The following is a 21,910-nucleotide window of genomic DNA, read 5'->3' on the forward strand; positions in this document are numbered from 1 at the left end:
ATCCGCCAACAGAGGTACGAGCCGGCCCCACGCATCGGTGTGAACTAGCTCAAGCGGAAAGTTGGTTACATGAGAGGAATTATTATATGGAAGCTGATGCATTTTGCCACGTTGGCAAGCATCACATACTAAAGACTCACGAGACGGTGCACAAGGTAGTTTATTCAACCTAATGACAGAATCGACGACGCTGGATGAAGGATGGCCGAGCCTCTTGTGCCAATGTTCAGAGGTGAGCTTGACAGCGGAGAGGACGTGGCGACTGGACTGACTGAAAGATGAAGACGCACGGAAGCTTGGCACCGGGTAGAGACTGCCGCGGCTTCTACCTTGCAGAAGGACCCTCCTCGTGACTTGATCCTTTAGACGAAAAAAGTCAGGATACATCTCGGCAAATGCACGGTTATCAGAAACGAGTTTATGAGTTGAAATAAGGTGTTTGTGCAACTCTGGAACGTGAAGAACATTTTTAAGCAGCAGTGGTTTGTGTGAGCCAGGAAGCATAGATTGACCAACGTGAGAGATTCGCAAACCTGCTCTGTTGGCGACATGGACCTTATCCTTGCCGTTGTAGCGATCATGGACCATGAGGCGATCAAGGTCGCTGGTGAGGTGGTCCGTCGCGCCGGAGTCGAGGTACCAGTTGGTGTCGACGGAGTAGCCACCATGGCCGCCGGTGTTGGTAGCGTTGCTGTTGCGCTCAGTGTTGCCGTAGCGCTCGCGGTTGTCCTCAGCCTGATAGGCATGGTTAAAACGCTGCCTGCACCTCAACGCATCATGCCCATATTTCTGGCAGACTTGGCAGGTGGGCTTGTTGCGATTGCGGCCTCCACGGCCACGGCCCTGCCCCTGGCCACCACGACCTCCACTGCGGGCTGCTGCATTAGCAGAGGAGGAGATCTCGCCGGTGGAAGTCTGCTGCTCAAGACGAAGCTCGGCGCTAAGCAAATACGCATAGAAGCTGGCAAGGCTCACTGGCTCATCACGTGCTGTGATTGAAGCAAAAAGGGGCTCATATTCTGAGCCCAGACCAGCGAGCATGTAGCCAAGAACCTCCTCGTCGGAGAGGGGCTTGCCAACGGATGCCATAGCGTCGGCATACCCCTTCATCTTGTTGTAGTATGCAGCAGCAGATAGGTCCTTTTTCTTTTGGTTGGAGAGCATGTAGCGGATTTGCATCACGCGTGCGCGACTCTCTGAGGAAAACATCGCATGCAGCGCATCCCAGACGACACGGGAGGTGTGCAGCTGCGTCAATTGCCCGATGATGTCCTCAGTCATGGAGGAGAGCAAGGCGATGAGGACTACCTGGTCCTGTTGATACCAGCGAAGGAACACCGGATTTGCCACGATACGGGCAGGGTTGCCGGTACCCTCCGTGATGGTCTCCGCCGGTGGAGGGATGGTGCCATCGACGTAGCCGAAGGAGCCCTGCGCGCAAAGGACAGGGACGGCCTGAGTTTTCCAAAGAAGAAAATTCTCCCTTGTGAGGCGGATGGTGATCAGGTTAGCGATGGCCGCAATGGAGGCGGAGCCGGACGAGACGGTCGCGCCGGAGGTGCCATCGCTGGTGGCAGGAGTGGTGGACATGGTGAGGAAGAAGATCGAGCTCTGATTACCAAGATAGAAGAGATATTTGTCGTGATAATCCTCACTGTATTGGGCTGTTTATATAGTACATGTACATGTTCAGTTACAAGTCATTAGTGTTGGGGAACGTTGCAGAAAACAAAAATTTTCCTACAGTTTCACCACGATCCATCTATGAGTTCAACTAGCAACGAGTGGTTAGATGCATCTACGTACCTTGTAGATCGCGAGCGGAAGCGTTCAAAGAACGGGGATGAGGGAGTCGTACTCGACGTGATCCAAATCACCGGAGATCCTAGCGCCGAACGGACGGCACCTCCGCGTTCAACACACGTACGGTCAGCGTAACGTCTCCTCCTTCTTGATCCAGCAAGGGGAGAGGAGAGGTTGAGGAAGATGGCTCCAGCAGCAGCACGACGGCGTGGTGGTGATGGAGCTACAGTACTCCGGCAGGGCTTCGCCAAGCACTATGGAGGAGGAGGAGGTGTTGGAGAGGGAGAGGGAGGCACCAAAGGCATGGGTAAGAAGTCCTCCATCTCCCCCACTATATATAGGAGGGCCAAGGGGGGGGGGGCGCCGGCCCTAGGAGATCTAATCTCCTAGGGGGGTGCGTCCAAGGGGAGGAATCCCTCCTCCCCAAGGCACCTAGGAGGTGCCTTCCCCTCCTAGGACTCTTCCTCCCTTGAAACCCTAGGCGCATGGGCCTCTTGGGGCTGGTGCCCTTGGCCCATGTAGGCCAAGGTGCACCCCCTACAGCCCATGTGGCCCCCCGGGACAGGTGGCCCCACCCGGTGGACCCCCGGGACCCCTCCGGTGGTCCCGATACAATACCGGTGACCCCGAAACTTGTCCCGATGCCCGAAATAGCACTTCCTATATATAATTCTTTACCTCCGAACCATTCCGGAACTCCTCATGACGTCCAGGATCTCATCCGGGACTCTGAACAACATTCGGGTTACTACATATACATATCCCTACAACCCTAGCGTCACCGAACCTTAAGTGTGTAGACCCTACGGGTTCGGGAGACATGTAGACATGACCGAGATCGCTCTCCGGTCAATAACCAACAGCGGGATCTGGATACCCATGTTGGCTCCCACATGCTCCTCGATGATCTCATCGGATGAACCACGATGTCGAGGATTCAAGCAACCTCGTATACAATTCCCTTTGTCAATCGGTATGTCACTTGCCCGAGATTCGATCGTCGGTATCCCAATACCTCGTTCAATCTCGTTACCGGCAAGTCACTTTACTCGTACCATAATGCATGATCCCGTGACCAGACACTTGGTCACTTTGAGCTCATTATGATGATGCATTACCGAGAGGGCCCAGTGATACCTCTCCGTCATACGGAGTGACAAATCCCAGTCTTGATCCGTGTCAACCCAACAGACACTTTCGGAGATACCCGTAGTATACCTTTATAGTCACCCAGTTACGTTGTGACGTTTGGTATACCCAAAGCACTCCTACGGTATCTGGGAGTTACACAATCTCATGGTCTAAGGAAAAGATACTTGACATTGGAAAACTCTAGCAAACTAACTATACGATCTTATGCTATGTTTAGGATTGGGTCTTGTCCATCACATCATTCTCCTAATGATGTGATCTCGTTATCAATGACATCCAATGTCCATAGTCAGGAAACCATGACTATCTGTTGATCAACGAGCTAGTCAACTAGAGGCTTACTAGGGACATGTTGGTGTCTATTATTCACACATGTATTACGATTTCCGGATAACACAATTATAGCATGAATAAAGACAATTATCATGAACAAGGAAATATAATAATAATGCTTTTATTATTGCCTCTAGGGCATATTTCCAACAGTCTCCCACTTGCACTAGAGTCAATAATCTAGTTACATTGTGATGAATCGAACACTCATGGAATTCTGGTGTTGATCATGTTTTGCTCTAGGGAGAGGTTTAGTCAACGGATCTGCTACATTCAGGTCCGTGTGAACTTTACAAATATCTATGTCTCCATCTTGAACATTTTCACGAATGGAGTTGAAGCGACGCTTGATGTGCCTTGTCTTCTTGTGAAACCTGGGCTCCTTGGCAAGAGCAATAGCTCCAGTGTTGTCACAGAAGAGCTTGATCGGCCCCGACGCATTGGGTATGACTCCTAGGTCGGTGATGAACTCCTTCACCCAAATTGCGTCATGTGCTGCCTCCGAGGCTGCCATGTACTCCGCTTCATATGTAGATCCCGCCACGATGCTCTGCTTGCAACTGCACCAGCTTACTGCCCCACCATTCAAAATATACACGTATCCGGTTTGTGACTTAGAGTCATCCAGATCTGTGCCGAAGCTAGCGTCGACGTAACCCTTTACGACGAGCTCTTCGTCACCTCCATAAACGAGAAACATTTCCTTAGTCCTTTTCAGGTACTTCAGGATATTCTTGACTGTTGTCCAGTGTTCCTTGCCGGGATTACTTTGGTACCTTCCTACCAAACTTACGGCAAGGTTTGCTTCAGGTCTGGTACACAGCATGGCATACATAATAGACCCTATGGCCGAGGCATAGGGGATGACACTTATCTCTTCTATATCTTCTGCCGTGGTCGGACATTGAGCTGAGCTCAATTTCACACCTTGTAACACAGGCAAGAACCCCTTCTTAGACTGATCCATATTGAACTTCTTCAATATCTTATCAAGGTATGTGCTTTGTGAAAGACCTATGAGGCGTCTTGATCTATCTCTGTAGATCTTGATGCCTAATATATATGCAGCTTCTCCAAGGTCCTTCATTGAAAAACTCTTATTCAAGTAGCCTTAATGCTGTCCAAGAGTTCTATATCATTTCCCATCAAAAGTATGTCATCTACATATAATATGAGAAATGCTACAGAGCTCCCACTCACTTTCTTGTAAACGCAGGCTTCTCCATAAGTCTGCGTAAACCCAAACGCTTTGATCATCTCATCAAAGCGAATGTTCCAACTCCGAGATGCTTGCACCAGCCCATAAATCGAGCGTTGGAGCTTGCACACCTTGTTAGCATTCTTAGGATCGACAAAACCTTCCGGCTGCATCATATACAATTCTTCCTTAAGGAAACCATTAAGGAATGCCGTTTTGATGTCCATTTGCCATATCTCATAATCGTAGAATGCGGCAATTGCTAACATGATTCGGACGGACTTTAGCTTCGCTACTGGTGAGAAAGTCTCATTGTAGTCAACCCCTTGAACTTGTCGATGACCCTTAGCGACAAGCCGAGCTTTATAGATGGTCACATTACCATCCGCGTCTGTCTTCTTCTTAAAGATCCATTTATTTTCTATGGCTCGCCGCTCAACGGGCAAGTCAGTCAAAGTCCATACTTCGTTTTCATACATGGATCCTATCTCAGATTTCATGGCTTCCAGCCATTTGTCGGAATCCGGGCCCGCCATCGCTTCTTCATAGTTCGAAGGTTCACCGTTGTCTAACAACATGATTTCCAAGACAGGGTTGCCGTACCACTCTGGTGCGGAACGTGTCCTTGTGGACCTACGAATTTCAGTAGGAGCTTGATCAGAAGTATCTTGATCATCATCATTAACTTCCTCTCTAGTCAGTGCAGACACCTCAGGAACATTTTCTTGAGTTGCGCCATTTTCCGGTTCAAGAGGTAATACTTCATCAAGTTCTACTTTCCTCCCACTTACTTCTTTCGAGAGAAACTCTTTCTCTAGAAAGGATACATTCCTGGCAACAAAGATCTTGCCTTCGGATCTGAGGTAGAAGGTATACCCAATAGTTTCTTTAGGGTATCCTATGAAGACGCATTTCTCCGATTTGGGTTCGAGCTTTTCAGGTTGAAGTTTCTTGACATAAGCATCGCATCCCCAAACTTTTAGAAACGACAGCTTAGGTTTCTTCCCAAACCATAATTCAAACGGTGTCGTCTCAACGGATTTCGACGGAGCCCTATTTAAAGTGAATGCGGCAGTCTCTAAAGCATAGCCCCAAAAAGATAGCGGTAAATCAGCAAGAGACATCATAGATCGCACCATATCTAATAGAGTGCGATTACGACGTTCGGACACACCATTACGCTGAGGTGTTCCAGGCGGCGTGAGCTGTGAAACTATTCCACATTTTCTTAAGTGTGTGCCAAACTCGTGACTCAAGTATTCTCCTCCACGATCTGATCGTAGGAACTTGATTTTTCTGTCACGTTGATTCTCAACCTCACTCTGAAATTCCTTGAACTTTTCAAAGGTCTCAGACTTGTGTTTCATTAAGTAGACATACCCATATCTACTCAAGTCATCAGTGAGGGTGAGAACATAACGATAGCCACCGCGAGCCTCAACACTCATTGGACCGCACACATCAGTATGTATGATTTCCAATAAGTTGGTTGCTCGCTCCATTGTTCCTGAGAACGGAGTCTTGGTCATTTTACCCATGAGGCATGGTTCGCATGTGTCAAGTGATTCGTAATCAAGAGACTCTAAAAGTCCATCAGCATGGAGCTTCTTCATGCGTTTGACACCTATGTGACCAAGGCGGCAGTGCCACAAGTATGTGGGACTATCATTATCAATCTTACATCTTTTGGTACTCACACTATGAACATGTGTAGCATTACGCTCGAGATTCATTAAGAATAAACCATTCACCATCGGAGCATGACCATAAAACATATCTCTCATATAAATAGAACAACCATTATTCTCAGATTTAAATGAGTAGCCATCTCGTATTAAACGAGATCCTGATACAATGTTCATGCTCAAACTTGGCACTAAATAACAATTATTGAGGTTTAAAACTAATCCCGTAGGTAAATGTAGAGGCAGCGTGCCGACGGCGATCACATCGACCTTGGAACCATTCCCGACGCGCATCGTCACCTCGTCCTTCGCCAGTCTCCGCTTATTCCGCAGCTCCTGCTTTGAGTTACAAATGTGAGCAACTGCACCGGTATCAAATACCCAGGAGCTACTACGAGTACTAGTAAGGTACACATCAATTACATGTATATCACATATACCTTTTGCTTTGCCGGCCTTCTTGTCCGCTAAGTATTTGGGGCAGTTCCGCTTCCAGTGACCACTCTCCTTGCAATAAAAGCACTCAGTCTCGGGCTTGGGTCCATTCTTTGGCTTCTTCCCGACAGCTTGCTTGCCGGGCGCGGCAACTCCCTTGCCGTCCTTCTTGAAGTTCTTTTTACCCTTGCCCTTCTTGAACTTAGTGGTTTTATTGACCATCAACACTTGATGTTCCTTCTTGACTTCTACCTCTGCTGATTTCAGCATACAAATACTTCAGGAATGGTCTTTTCCATCCCCTGCATATTGAAGTTCATCACAAAGCTCTTGTAGCTCGGTGGAAGCGACTGAAGGATTCTGTCAATGACCGCCTCATCCGGGAGATTAACTCCCAGCTGAGTCAAGCGGTTATGCAACCCAGACATAGTGAGTATGTGCTCACTGACAGAACTGTTTTCCTCCATCTTACAGCTGAAGAACTTGTCGGAGACTTGATATCTCTCGACCCGGGCATGAGCTTGGAAAACCATTTTCAGCTCTTCGAACATCTCATATGCTCCGTGTCTCTCAAAACGCTTTTGGAGCCCCGGCTCTAAGCTGTAAAGCATGCCACACTGAACGAGGGAGTAGTCATCGGTCCATGCCTGCCAAGCGTTCATAACGTCTTGTTCTGCAGGGAGAACAGGTGCGTCACCTAGCGGTGCTTGTAGGACATAATCTTTCTTGGCAGCTATGAGGATGATCCTCAGGTTCCGGACCCAGTCCGTGTAGTTGCTCCCATCGTCTTTCAGCTTGGTTTTCTCTAGGAACGCGTTGAAGTTGAGGACTACGTTGGCCATTTGATCTACAAGACATATTGTAAAGATTTTAGACTAAGTTCATGATAATTAAGTTCATCTAATCAAATTATAATGAACTCCCACTTAGATAGACATCCCTCCTGTCATCTAAGTATAACATGATCCGAGTTAACTAGGTCGTGTCCGATCATCACGTGAGACGGACTAGTCAACGTCGGTGAACATCTTCATGTTGATCGTATCTTCTATACGACTCATGCTCGACCTTTCGGTCTTCTGTGTTCCGAGGCCATGTCTGTACACATGCTAGGCTCGTCAAGTCAACCTAAGTGTTTGCATGTGTAAATCTGTCTTACACCCGTTGTATGTGAACGTTAGAATCTATCACACCCGATCATCACGTGGTGCTTCGAAACAACGAACTGTCGCAACGGTGCACAGTTAGGGGGAACACTTTCTTGAAATTATTATGAGGGATCATCTTATTTACTACCGTCGTTCTAAGTAAACAAGATGCAAAAACATGATAAACATCACATGCAATCAAATAATAATAGTGACATGATATGGCCAATATCACATAGCTCCTTTGATCTCCATCTTGGGGCTCCATGATCACCTTGTCACCGGCATGACACCATGATCTCCATCATCATGATCTCCATCATCGTGTCTCCATGAAGTTGCTCGCCAACTATTACTTCTACTACTATGGCTAACGCGTTTAGCAATAAAGTAAAGTAATTTACATGGCGTTTCTCAATGACACGCAGGTCATACAAAAAATAAAGACAACTCCTATGGCTCCTGCCGGTTGTCATACTCATCGACATGCAAGTCGTGATTCCTATTACAATAGCATGAACATCTCATACATCACATATATATCATTCATCATTCATCACAACTTTGGCCATATCATATCACAAAGCACTTGCTGCAAAAACAAGTTAGACGTCCTCTAATTGTTGTTGCAAGTTTTACGTGGCTGAAATAGGATTCTAGCAAGAACGTTTTCTTACCTATGTGAAAGCCACAACGTGATTTGTCAACTTCTATTTACCCTTCATAAGGACCCTTTTCATCGAATCCGCTCCAACTAAAGTGGGAGAGACAGACACCCGCCAGCCACCTTATGCAACTTGTGCATGTCAGTCGGTGGAACTGGTCTCACGTAAGTGTACGTGTAAGGTTGGTCCGGGCCGCTTCATCCCACAATACTGTTGAAGCAAGATAAGACTAGTAGCAGCAAGAAAGTTGACAACATCTACGCCCACAACAAATTGTGTTCTACTCGCGCAAGAAGAACTACGCATAGACCTAGCTCATGATGCCACTGTTGGGGAACGTTGCAGAAAACAAAAAATTTCCTACGGTTTCACCAAGATCCATCTATGAGTTCATCTAGCAACGAGTGGTTAGATGCATCTACGTACCTTGTAGATCGCGAGCGGAAGCGTTCAAAGAACGGGGATGAGGGAGTCGTACTCGACGTGATCCAAATCACCGGAGATCCTAGCGCCGAACGGACGGCACCTCCGCGTTCAACACACGTACGGTCAGCGTAACGTCTCCTCCTTCTTGATCCAGCAAGGGGAGAGGAGAGGTTGAGGAAGATGGCTCTAGCAGCAGCACGACGGCGTGGTGGTGATGGAGCTGCAGTACTCCGGCAGGGCTTCGCCAAGCACTATGGAGGAGGAGGAGGTGTTGGAGAGGGAGAGGGAGGCACCAAAGGCATGGGTAAGAAGTCCTCCATCTCCCCCACTATATATAGGAGGGCCAAGGGGGGGGCGCCGGCCCTAGGAGATCTAATCTCCTAGGAGGGTGTGGCCAAGGGGAGGAATCCCTCCTCCCCAAGGCACCTAGGAGGTGCCTTCCCCTCCTAGGACTCTTCCTCCCTTGAAACCCTAGGTGCATGGGCCTCTTGGGGCTGGTGCCCTTGGCCCATGTAGGCCAAGGCGCACCCCCTACAGCCCATGTGGCCCCCCTGGACAGGTAGCCCCACCCGGTGGACCCCCGGGACCCCTCCGGTGGTCCCGGTACAATACCGGTGACCCCGAAACTTGTCCCGATGCCCGAAATAGCACTTCCTATATATAATTCTTTACCTTTGGACCATTACGGAACTCCTCGTGACGTCCGGGATCTCATCCGGGACTCCGAACAACATTTGGGTTACTGCATATACATATCCCTACAACCCTAGCGTCACCGAACCTTAAGTGTGTAGACCCTACGGGTTTGGGAGACATGTAGACATGACCGAGATCGCTCTCCGGTCAATAACCAACAGCGGGATCTGGATACCCATGTTGGCTCCCACATGCTCCTCGATGATCTCATCGGATGAACCACGATGTCGAGGATTCAAGCAACCCCGTATACAATTCCCTTTATCAATCGGTATGTCACTTGCCCGAGATTCGATCGTCGGTATCCCAATACCTCGTTCAATCTCGTTACCGGCAAGTCACTTTACTCGTACCATAATGCATGATCCCGTGACCAGACACTTGGTCACTTTGAGCTCATTATGATGATGCATTACCGAGAGGGCCAAGTGATACCTCTCCGTCATACGGAGTGACAAATCCCAGTCTTGATCCGTGTCAACCCAACAGACACTTTCGGAGATACCCGTAGTATACCTTTATAGTCACCCAGTTATGTTGTGACGTTTGGTATGCCCAAAGCACTCCTACGGTATCCGGGAGTTACACGATCTCATGGTCTAAGGAAAAGATACTTGACATTGGAAAACTCTAGCAAACGAACTATACGATCTTATGCTATGTTTAGGATTGGGTCTTGTCCATCACATCATTCTCCTAATGATGTGATCTCGTTATCAATGACATCCAATGTCCATAGTCAGGAAACCATGACTATCTGTTGATCAACGAGCTAGTCAACTAGAGGCTTACTAGGGACATGTTGGTGTCTATTATTCACACATGTATTACGATTTTCAGATAACACAATTATAGCATGAATAAAGACAATTATCATGAACAAGGAAATATAATAATAATGCTTTTATTATTGCCTCTAGGGCATATTTCCAACAATTAGAACGTGGAATATCAAGGGTGAGGTCTCTAGAACTTCTACATTCTAGCACTAAGCTGTAATTGCTAGGCGTTGCAACTCATTATGCTAGACAGCACTAACTCGTAACATTTGACACGCCCGTCTCCACCACCGCTCGCCTCACCGCCCTCCGTGCGCGCCCTCCGACGGCGTGGACCGCATCAGCCACCTCTCCGACGCGCTCCTCTACGACATTGTCTCCCGCCTCCCCGTCAAGGACGCCGCCCGAACCTCCACGTCCTCGTTGACACCCACATGGTCTCCTCCGCGTGCGCCAGCACGCCGGACGTCATCGCCGTCGTCTCCCGCGTCCTCGCCGCGCACCAGGGGCCCTTCCGCTGCGTCCACCTCACCGGAAGCCGCATGGGCGCGTACCAGGCCCAGCTCAAGCGCTGGATCCGTCTCCTCACCGCCAGGGGCGTCCAGGAGCTCGTCCTCGTCAACCGCCCGTGGCTCTGTGAGGTGCCTCTCCCCAAGACGCTCTTCACCATCTCCACCCTCACCCGCCTCTACATCGGCATCAGGAAGTTTCCGAACACGGACGGCCTCCAAGGCGCCTCCTTCCCCCACCTCCGGGAGCTCGGCATCTGCAGCGTCGCCGTCGTCGCCCAGGAGCCCCGCCATGGAGATCCTCAACATCCAAGGGAGGATGAAGGGGGCGCGTCTCCGCCTCGTCAGCCACAGCCTTCGTTGCGTGCAGATCTGCTCTTTCGTCATGGAGAGCGTGGACATGTTGAACGCCCTGCGTCTGGAGCGTCTCATCATGTCAGAGTGTCTCAACCCTGCCGGCAGCGGATCATGCATTAAGGATTGGCAACGTCCCCAAGCTGAAAGTATTCAGGTTCCTGGAGCCAGGAAAATACGTGTTGGAGATTCAAGACACCGTCATCATGGTACTACACATCCATCCTCCGTATGATCATTCAGCTTTGTTCAATTTGCGAACAAGTGCAATTCAATGTGCCATCTTTTTTTGCTGAATCTGGTCCATTTCAATGCTGGCTGGGATTAAGACAAGTGCAAGCATGATGGTCACAAGCGTGAATGTCACGCGGGGAATTTCCGATCACACACCATTGTCCGTCGACTCAGGAGAGTCGAACCATATGGGAAACAAAAACACCTTCTCATTCGAGATGGCCTGGTTCGAACGCGAGGGGTTCTTGGACCTCATAGCCAGGGAATGGGCTAAGGGTGTAGGAGGTAGGACGGCGGTCGAGCGTTGGCAGAATAAAATTAGGCATTTGAGAAGTTTCTTACAGGGTTGGGCTACGCACCTCAGTGGGGTGTATAAGATCGAGAAGGATAGGCTCCTTTCTCTTGTACAGGCCCTGGACATAAAAGCTGAATCCGTGATTTTGCTGCCTCCTGAGCTCCAGGTTAAAAATGAGGCGGAGAAGAGGTTGAAAGAACTTCTCCGCGAAGAAGAATTGAAGTGGGCTTTGCGAGCTAAGGTCCGCAAAGTGATCCAAGGGGACGCGAATACTCAATTCTTTCACCTCATTGCTAATGGTAAGCACGGAAAGAAGCGGATCTTTCAACTTGAACAGGATGAGGGTACTATTTTAGGTCAGGATAATCTCAAAACCTATATTACCGATTATTATAGACAGTTATTTGGACCTCCGGAGGATAATTGTGTGTCCCTCGATGAGTCTAGGACTGAGGATGTGCCTCAATTGTCTGATGCCGATAATGATATCCTGGTTGCCCCGTTCTCAGAGAAGGAGGTGTTTGATGCTATTGCACAAATGAAAAACAATAAGGCTCCCGGACCGGATGGGTTCCCGGTCGAGTTCTATAAAAGTGCTGGCACATTATTAAAGGGGATTTACTACCTATGTTTCATGATCTATTCTCTGGACAGCTTCAATTATTTCACTTGAATTTTGGAACTATCACATTGCTCCCTAAGAAAATGGATGCTGTGAGAATTGAGCAGTTCAGGCCGATCTACCTCCTCAATGTTAGTTTCAAAATCTTCACCAAGGTCGGGACCAATAGGCTCACACAGATTGCGCATTCTGTGGTGCAACAATCCCAAACTGCTTTCATGTCGGACAGGAATATCCTTGAAGGGGTGGTTGTTCTTCATGAAACGCTCCATGAAATCCACTCCAAAAAATTAGATGGAGTAATTTTTAAGGTGGATTTCGAAAAAGCGTACGATAAGGTCAAGTGGTCATTTCTCCAATAGGCATTGTGTATGAAAGGTTTTGATGAAGCCTGGCGCCGACAGGTCGAATCCTTTATGCAAAAAGGGGGTGTGGGAATTAAAATGAATGATGATATAGGTCATTACTTCCAGACACATAAAGGCCTCAGACAAGGAGATCCGATGTCCCCTATCCTGTTTAACATTGTGGTGGATATGTTAGAAATTTTGATAGGAAGGGCTAAGGAGAATGGTTAAGTGGGTGGTTTGGTACCTCATCTTGTTGATGGAGGTGTATCCATCCTTCAATACGCTGATGATACAATCATCTTTATGGAGCATGATTTGGCCAAGGTGAGAAATATGAAGCTGGTGTTATGCCTTTTTGAACAATTGACCGGGTTAAAGATTAACTTTCATAAAAGCGAGTTGTTCTGCTTTGGTAGAGCCAAAGACGAACAGGAGTCTTATGGCAATTGTTTGGGTGCGAGTTGGGGAGTTTACCTTTCTCATACCTTGGCATTCCGATACACCATCGTAGGCTGACAAACAGAGAATGGAAGTGCATCGGGGATCGATTTGAGAAAAAACTGAGCTGCTGGAAGGGTAAGCTCATGTCATATGGAGGCCGTTTGATCTTGATTAATTCGTTGCTCACGAGTATGCCTATGTTCCTCTTATCGTTCTTTGAGGTCTCAGTTGGTGTTAGGAAAAGACTGAACTTCTATCGGTCGCGCTTCTTTTGGCAGGGTGATGAACTTAAAAGAAAATACCGGCTTGCTAAATGGGACATCATCTGTCGACCGAAAGACCAAGGGGGTCTTGGTATTGAAAATCTTGAAGTTAAGAACAGATGCCTTCTTAGTAAGTGGTTGTGGAAGCTTTCTTCTGGGACTGAGGCCATGTGGGCGTAGATCCTCCGCAGCAAGTACCTCCAGACTAAAACATTGTCCTAGGTCACAGTCAGGCCGACTGATTCGCCTTTCTGAAAAGGACTAATGAAAGTCAAACAATCAATGTTCAATAGGACGAGGTTTGTTATTGAAAACGGTGCAAGTACACGTTTCTGGGAGGATACTTGGCTTGGCGACTCACCTTTAGCCATTCAATATCCGTCTTTATATCGGATTGCTCAACGACGTGAGGTGTTCGTGGCAACAGTATTACAATCTATCCCCCTTAATATTCAGTTTAAACGGTCGCTAGCGGGCAATCGTTGGGAAGAATGGCTCCATCTAGTTAGGAGACTGATGGAGGTTCAACTTTCTCACCAACCCGATGAATTACGCTGGAAGTTGACTAGATCTAGAGTATTTACAGTTAAATCAATGTATATTGATGTTATTAATTCGAACTCCATTCCAACTTCCAAGTATGTCTGGGCTGTCAAAGTTCCTTTAAAAATTAAAGTGTTTATGTGGTTCGTCCATAAACAAGTTATTTTAACAAAGGACAACTTGATAAAGCGTAATTGGACAGGACCTACTAGGTGTAGTTTCTGTGATCGGGATGAGATGATTAAGTATCTATTCTTTGATTGCCTGTTGGCCAAAGTTCTTTGGCAGACGGTCCATATTGCTTTTAATATTACTCCACCGACTTCTGTCAACGCATTATTTGGGACATGGCTTAATGGGGTTGAGCCTGACTTAGCAAGACATATTCAGGTTGGAGTTTGCGCTTTGTTGTGGACTATCTGGAATTGCAGAAATGATTTGGTTTTTAACAGAACATCACGGATTCATTTTTTGCAGGTTATTTTCCGAGCTACAGCAGTGATCCGTTCGTGGTCGCTACTCACTCCGATGGAGGCCAGGGAGCATTTGATTACTGGATCTATCCATTGGGAGATGGTAGCTCGGAATATTTTCAACCGGTTTGGATGGCGGTCATATAATAGGATAGGCAATTAGTTTACCTATTTATTTTTAGCCAGTCGGTTGTGGCGTCTTTTCCTGGCTAGTTTGTGTATCTAGCCTTTTAGGCTCTGTATGAGTTGTATTTTTCTTTATTGGCACTTTTTGTTATTTGGTTTGCATCACTCTGATGCAGAGACCGAGGAGTCCTCTTTTTCGAAAAAAAAAGTATGAAGGTGCGCTTCGGAGTCTACGACGATGTCAAGATGGTGCCCGCCTTCCTCAAATGCTTCCCCAATGTCGAGGCGCTGCATATTACGGTACTACTAGCATTGCATCCTCATACATATCGATGGTGCACGATCCATTAATTACCTGCTGCTGACATACGCAATTTGCAGTCTGAAAAATGCGATCAACTCGCCGGCAAGTTCGACCTCAAGTTCTGGGAAGAGGTTGGTCTCGTCGTAAGTGTGCTCTTGCGCGGCTCAAGGTGATCACGTTTCGTGAATATCGTGCCAGGCAAGATGAGCTTGCCTTCCTCCAGTACATCCTGCAGAACGCAATGGTGCTCAAGTATGCAGTGGTCCAGATAGTCAATCCAAATTTCACTTCACTGTCGGTAGATGAGATGGCCTACACCATAGACAATATGCAGCCTCCTAAAAATAAAAGGTGGGCCAGTTCAGTTGGTTTATTAACCATGGGGACTCATGGCCCTGAAGGAGGTGAAACTTGGACTTTTCGCGAAGGAGCAGACCTCTCCGACGACGACCCTATTGCACCGGTTAAATTCATCATAAGGGGTTAGTCTTGTTTTGCACTATCTATAATTAATTCTACACATGATCGATGCACCGTTTTAGATTCTCAGTATGTTTTACTCCTATCTGAAGATTGTGCTAACATGATTATTATTGAATATACTATTGGTGAAGTAATTCAGTAGTGTTATTCCCTTGTACTCCCTTCATTTCCTTATACAAGGCCACTATCAAAAATACATTTTGCATCAATACAAGTCCATTAACAGTAACCGAGGTAAAAATTAATGATGTTTCCTCATACTAGCAACTTTTTAATAATTACATGCATGTAGTAATAATGACACTCAATTATTTCCTTTTCATTCATTCGTTGCATGCGTATGGCGTATTAATGATCCCGGTTAATAAGAAGAAAAGTTGACTTGAAAAGCAATCATTAAATTTTGTCTTGGTACATGTAATATGAGTTTGTGGCCTTGTATAAGGGAATGGAGGAAGTACAATATATATGACCATCTAGCAACATATATACTTATTGCTTGCAGATTGCATCATGTGATCCTGATTTCTCATTAACAAAACTTAATTTAATTACCTCTATAGTGCGTGTTTCATTCTAGAGTTATTCCAGTATGAAATGTGAATCTTTGTGTATACCTATGCGAGCTAGGTTGTTTAATTTAATTAGGTATGCATTTATTTAGCTTTCAACCTCATGACCACTAGACATCCTACTAGACCAATTGTTCCTTGGACACAAGTCTCACCTTTCAGGTTGCATGCATGTTTCTCAATTCTCATTTTGCACAAAATTATGATGCATGCATGTTGTTTCCACTTAACCCTACTACACTAGCCAAAGTACTTACCTTGGTTAATTAGCCACTAAAATTACAGGCCATACCATTTATGTAATGCGCCTCACTTACTGGCAAAATTCACGCATTGCCAAGACCATAAGTTTGCATTTTGATAAAGAGGCAATTACACCGGTGGTGCTAGAACTTGCCACAAACGATCACTTTAGTACTAGAACTTACGGCATACATTGAAGTGGTGCAAAAACTTGGCTCGGACGTGCAAATACGGTGCTAATTGCATTTGTATACACCGGCGATGTTGACGGGCCATGACAGCATGGTGTAGGGCCAGCTGTCAGTGACTGCATTGTGAAGATGTGCCTGTGGCGTGCTATTTTACAAAACACCTTTCTTTATTTTTTGTTTTTTTCTTGAAAAGCCCCCTATCAAGTATACCGTAATTTGCACGTGTCGCATCAAGTGTGTCCCACCTATCAGAGAACCATCACAAATTTTATTAGAATGAAAAACAGGGTGCACCGAGGTATTCAAACAAGTGACATCGGTCTAACGCACGTGTGGCTAGCCACCCGCCCTAAGTTTGGTTGATGACTTACAAGCATACGCGAACTTTATATCTTGCATTAAACAACATAAATTTAAAAAAATAGTCCGGAGAAAAACTTACGCCCTTGGGGTTTCAAACGAGCGACACGAGTAAAAGTAGAAGGGCGTGCCACTCCAACTAATGGAATCTCATGTCTCCATAGAATTGTTGAAGTTTTTGTTTATAACATAACGTGCCCATGGGTTACAATTTCTGTTAGTTTTTCCCATTTTCAAAATTTATAAAAATATGTAAATTATAATATAAATAATATACATAAAAAATAAATTATACTAAAAATGATGACACATAATTTAGAAAATCCATAAAATAAAATAATGAATTATTTTGTATAATTTTAAAAAGTGTTTCCATATAAAAAATAATTTAGAAAATATATCTAAACAAATTATCATATAAGTTCAAAAAATAGCATGTGTTTTAATAAATATGCATGTTGTATAAAAAATAAATTATGATTTAATTTTCATGGTGTTTTAAATGTGTTCATGCATTTCAAAAAAGTTTGTGTGTTTTATTAACAAATGTATTTTAAATAAATATAAATTTATGTATGGAAATAATAATTCAATAGTGTGCCTCCAGACTACGGATTCTCAAATGAATACATATTTACAATTATAACTATAGTTACAATCTAAATATCTTTTATAAATTTGGAAAAATGAAAAGAAAAAACTGACATGTTGAAAATGGGCCCCGCTAACTGCTGTCTGTTGTAGCCCAGCGGGCGGCCAGTCGTAGCTGCTAAAAATACTTTCGCTCAAAAAAAAAGATGCCAAAAATCTTTCCTTCAAAAAAACAAAACCCCGCACACAAAGCACGTGGTTGTATTGGTAGTCCTCCTGTTAGTATCTCTCGCCTCGCTTGTTCGAAACACCTCAGCGTGTGTTTTTTGTGAAATTTAAATATCTACGCATGTGAGTTATCTTGAGGTTATTACCGGTTTAAATTCTAGGTGGCCAGCTTTTTTTCATTCTGAAAAAAATTTGTGATGTTTGCTCGCCATACATGCAGGTAGTGTACACCTACAGGGTCCTTTTCGAAAAAAATTGAAAAAAATCAGAGGGTTTTCGCAAAAGGAGTACGCCACACGCCCTGACTCCACCGTGCGTCAATGACAGCGGGCCCTATGCCATGCAGTCATGCTTGTCAGCGTCACCAGTTTATACAAACGCGATTAGCACCGTATTTGCACGCTCAAGCCAAGTTTTTGCATCAGTTCAATGTATGCCGCAAGTTCTAGCACTGAAGTGAACGTTTGTGCCAAGTTCTGGCACCACCGGTGTAATTGACTCTTTGATAAACAGCCTCAATTTCTTCAACATGTCTTGGTTCCTTCGGTTTTGCTATGTTGCTGGACCACTTGTCTACTTCCTCATCCTAATCAGGCTGTCTTTTGTTATGCTATCGTGTGGCATCAGTTGCAGGCCTGGCTACTCGCCAGCAGAAGTCACGAGCTGCCAAGCATCGCAACTGAGATCTTCGACACAAGGAGTTATGCATTGCCGGCCTGTTTAATCTGAAGAATTAGCCTACCTGGTTACTTTTCCATGGTTCTTGTAGTGATCGAGTTCTGAAAATGGTGTCAAGTTGCTACTCTGTTTTGCATGAGAGCCGTGTGTGTTGTGGTGTGCATGGAGCTGTGTGGTCTATTGCTAAAGCCTAAAGATCACTCTCCGGTAACTGAAAAAGACATGGTGTAGTTGGCAACTTTAGGCACAGCAGTTGTCGAGTCAACTGTAGAAGCAAGTTTCGTTTGATTATGATGAACTACCTGTTTACCGGAGCTCATTCTAGTTCAGTATAATATGGCTAGAGCTCATTCTCTGGTAGTACATAAGAAAGACATGTCGAATTGGGCAACTATTAGGAAGAACTAATGAATCCTTGGACTGTGAAACAACTTTAGTTTCATCGGGATGAAATACTTGTGCCTTCCGAACAGAATGCTCAAGGAGGCATCCTAGAAAACTGACATGGATAGGCCGAGTCATTTCTGTTAAGACTTGATGGTTAAAAGAGAACTATCTTACGGCTTGCAAATGTGCTTCCTAGTGTTATCTAAAGCCAAATTAAAAAAAGTTCTACGTACAAAGTAAATGCATGTAAAATATTTGGAATTCCAAGATATTGTGTACCATCTACCATCGGCGATTTTTCCTCGGGTCAGAAGAATGTTTTTCTCAACATATTTGACTGACATTGTTATTATAAATTGGTTATTTGGTGCTTCCTCCCTTAGTGTCAATGCACGGCTCAACCTCCCGCCTGGACTCCATCATGGCGACATTGCTTTAACGTCGTTAGGAGCTTGACATATGTGCCCAGATTCAGATCGCCACAGCTATCAGAAATCCACAGATGAACTTAGACTGTTCATCGGCAAACGACAGGGAACAGGAGCCGGGCTTTCTGCTTGATGGTTTCAGGATAGCCTCCATATGCCTACAGGTATAAATATCAGACCACCAAAACCAAGAAAGTACTTGAAAGGAAAAAATGAAGCACTCACCAGCCAGTTGTGAAGTTAAACGATCTCTGAATTGCTGCAATATCTGAAGACGATACAGCCTGAAGACCATAGCTTCCATGGATACACCAAATGTTCATGTCTCTAGCACATCATCTTGTTTAAGGAACACCTTCCAGCAAGAATTGGACAGCTAGTCTAATTTTCTGAGCTTGGCATTTTCAGAGTAACACCATCAATAGGGCCAGGACCAAGCTGCTCCAGCCTAACCAATTGACCGATACTTGTGGATAAGCAAAGCAAACTACTACCAAAACAAGAACCATACATGGCAACGCAAACCATTGGGATGCTCTTATTTAACGATAATCACAGCAGGAAACAAGCACAGGCGAAATAAATCACTACTTTTGAAATATCAGTTTGCCAAAAGAAGCACAAATTCAGTTGTTACAACCAAAGAGGCAACAGAGCATCGGCAATCATCCATCAATCAACTCCCCATCCCGCACTAACAGCACTTGTAGTTCCAGATAACCAGAGTCGACAAGCACAAAGTAAAGTAACAGAACCAGCTAATACTAGATAGATACAGGCAATGCAGATGCAATTGCAATCTAGGAGGAGGTGAACTTGGTGACGGCCTTGGTGCCCTCGGAGACGGCGTGCTTGGCGAGCTCCCCGGGGAGGACGAGGCGGACGGAGGTCTGGATCTCCCGGGAGGTGATGGTGGGCTTCTTGTTGTAGCGCGCGAGCTTGGCGGCCTCGGCGGCGAGCTTCTCGAAGATGTCGTTGATGAAGGAGTTCATGATGGACATGGCCTTGGAGGAGATGCCGACGTCGGGGTGCACCTGCTTCAGCACCTTGAAGATGTAGATCTTGTACGTCTCCACGCCCTTCTTCGCCTTGCTGCCCTTCTTCCGGCCCCTCGTCTTCGCCTCGCCGCCGGCCCCCTCCTTGGACGCCGTCTTGCCCGCCGGCAGCCGCTTCTCGGCCTTGGGCTTCTTCGCCGCCGGGGCCTTCTCCGTCGCCGGCTCCTCCTCCGCGGGCTTCTTCGCCGCCGGCTTCTTCTCCGCCTTGGGGGCCATCGCTCGCTGCTTCGGGAGAGTGGGGGATTTGCGGGTGCTGGAAGAAGGTGGGGGGTTTGGGGCGGGATGGGAGGAGAGGAGGAGCGGGGCTGCTGGGTTTATACGGAGGGGGAGGCGGGCGCTGATTGGTCGAGGCGTGGTTGCCCCGGATCGATGAGGTGGAGCCGTAGGATGCGTTCGGCGATGTTTGGTGTGGACGGCGGGATGCGTTTCGGAGCGGATCGCTGGGTTTTTTGTAAGGGCAAAAATGATCTGGGCGGGAACGGAAACGCCGGAACCGCAGGTTGATTAGAGCGAGAGCGCGCGACCGCACCGCGGGAATGGTTTTGGATTTCGCAGGCTCAGGTTTTGAATCCTGCCCGCCACCAGCATTATAGAGCACCTAAGCCATGATGGCCTTCCCAAAAAAGTATCATTAAAGGACCCACAACCGGAGTATGCTATGCAAACGCTCGATCGGCCATCACTGTCTGGAGAAAAAAAGGACCACCTGCCGGCCTTCTCAAACAAAGCCCAAATATATGGTTGTACGGCAACCCCATACCCGGTTCATATGTGAGGCGAATTTGGAAAGATCCAGATGCGCCCGGACACCGTCCTCACGTCAAACCAACCCGCTATGGCTCATGCCATCCCCACCCCTATCCCTACAAAAACCCAAAGCCAGACACCAAACCCTAGTCAACCGTACTTTCTAAACCTTTTCGCTCCACTTTCATCTCCTCACCTTCCTTTCCCCGCCCTATCCTTTGCTCCGCCGACTGAGGGAAACTCACTGCAGACCATCGAGCTCGTCAACAGCGAAGGGCGAGGAGCTAGCGCTTTGCGTTGTACTCCGTCGCTCATGAATGGTCCGGGTACGGACCTCCTCGTCCACGGCGTCGGCGGCGACTCGGGTGGGCACCTGCAGCTCCGCGGCATCCCACGGATGCACGACGTGGTTTCATGCTTTCCCAGGTGGGCGACAAGGCGACCAACACCCGGCACCACCAACAATTACTCCTCCCGGGCGCCTTTGGGTGCTCGTGTCTACAAGGCAGCTGGGGTCTGAGGGTAGCCCGTATCTGTGCGTAAGGAAGAGGGTGGCAGAGGCAGCAGCCAGCCGCTCCAAGTGTGGGTCCGGGAGATCCTCTCCGGAGCCGTTGCCGCCCGCCAGCAACGGCGATGAGGCCCTCGGCAATGCCCGCGCCCTATGGCGGGGCGGCTTCACAATGGTCGGGCACCATGTATGCCTTCACGTGGGACCAATGCTCCTTCCCGAACCCGACGTATGAGTCGTGATAGCTCCAATTGTCACGAATGGCGTCAGGAAGCTCTAGCATCGCCCATCAAGTATTTGAGGAAAATCATCAACCAATACCGCATGTGTTTATTGGACCAGTTTTAGGATGCTAGTTTCATTGCGATGCATGTTTAGGACTCATTCATGATGGATATGATAAATGGTGGTTACGATCCTCCAATTTTTGATACAGTTGATCAAAATTCACTTTTATTTGATCTTGGGCAATCATTGGGCACTCAAAAGAATAAGGCGAAGGCAAGACTAAATGCATACTCATTCCAGAAGATACATTGTTGTGCAGAGAAAGGTTGAACACATGCATGTATATTATGCGTGGAACTAAGTAAAAGGACTCGGAG

At 46.8% G+C, this 21,910-nt stretch overlaps 1 protein-coding gene and 2 pseudogenes across 1 annotated transcript; 1 reads left to right on the forward strand and 2 right to left on the reverse strand.

Annotated features, from left to right (window-relative positions):
• Window positions 1-932: 932 nt before the first annotated feature.
• LOC125511804 (small nucleolar RNA Z247) lies at window positions 933-1,069 on the reverse strand (annotated as a pseudogene).
• Window positions 1,070-10,582: 9,513 nt separating this feature from the next.
• LOC125506767 (uncharacterized) lies at window positions 10,583-15,321 on the forward strand (annotated as a pseudogene).
• Window positions 15,322-19,572: 4,251 nt separating this feature from the next.
• LOC125555623 (histone H2B.2-like) lies at window positions 19,573-20,351 on the reverse strand. Its single transcript, XM_048718516.2, has one exon. It carries the CDS (start codon window positions 20,264-20,266, stop codon window positions 19,796-19,798), a length of 471 nt encoding a protein of 156 aa, XP_048574473.1. The 5' UTR covers window positions 20,267-20,351; the 3' UTR covers window positions 19,573-19,795.
• Window positions 20,352-21,910: the final 1,559 nt, after the last annotated feature.

This window comes from Triticum urartu, chromosome 5A (genome assembly GCF_056163025.1).
Source record: "Triticum urartu cultivar PI428250 chromosome 5A, HENAU_Tu73, whole genome shotgun sequence".
Classification (NCBI taxonomy): domain Eukaryota; kingdom Viridiplantae; phylum Streptophyta; class Magnoliopsida; order Poales; family Poaceae; genus Triticum; species Triticum urartu.

What these genes read in the sequence shown, in the direction of transcription:
- LOC125555623 (XM_048718516.2), bottom strand. Translation starts at nt 20,266, where the DNA reads ATGGCCCCCAAGGCGGAGAAGAAGCCGGCGGCGAAGAAGCCCGCGGAG.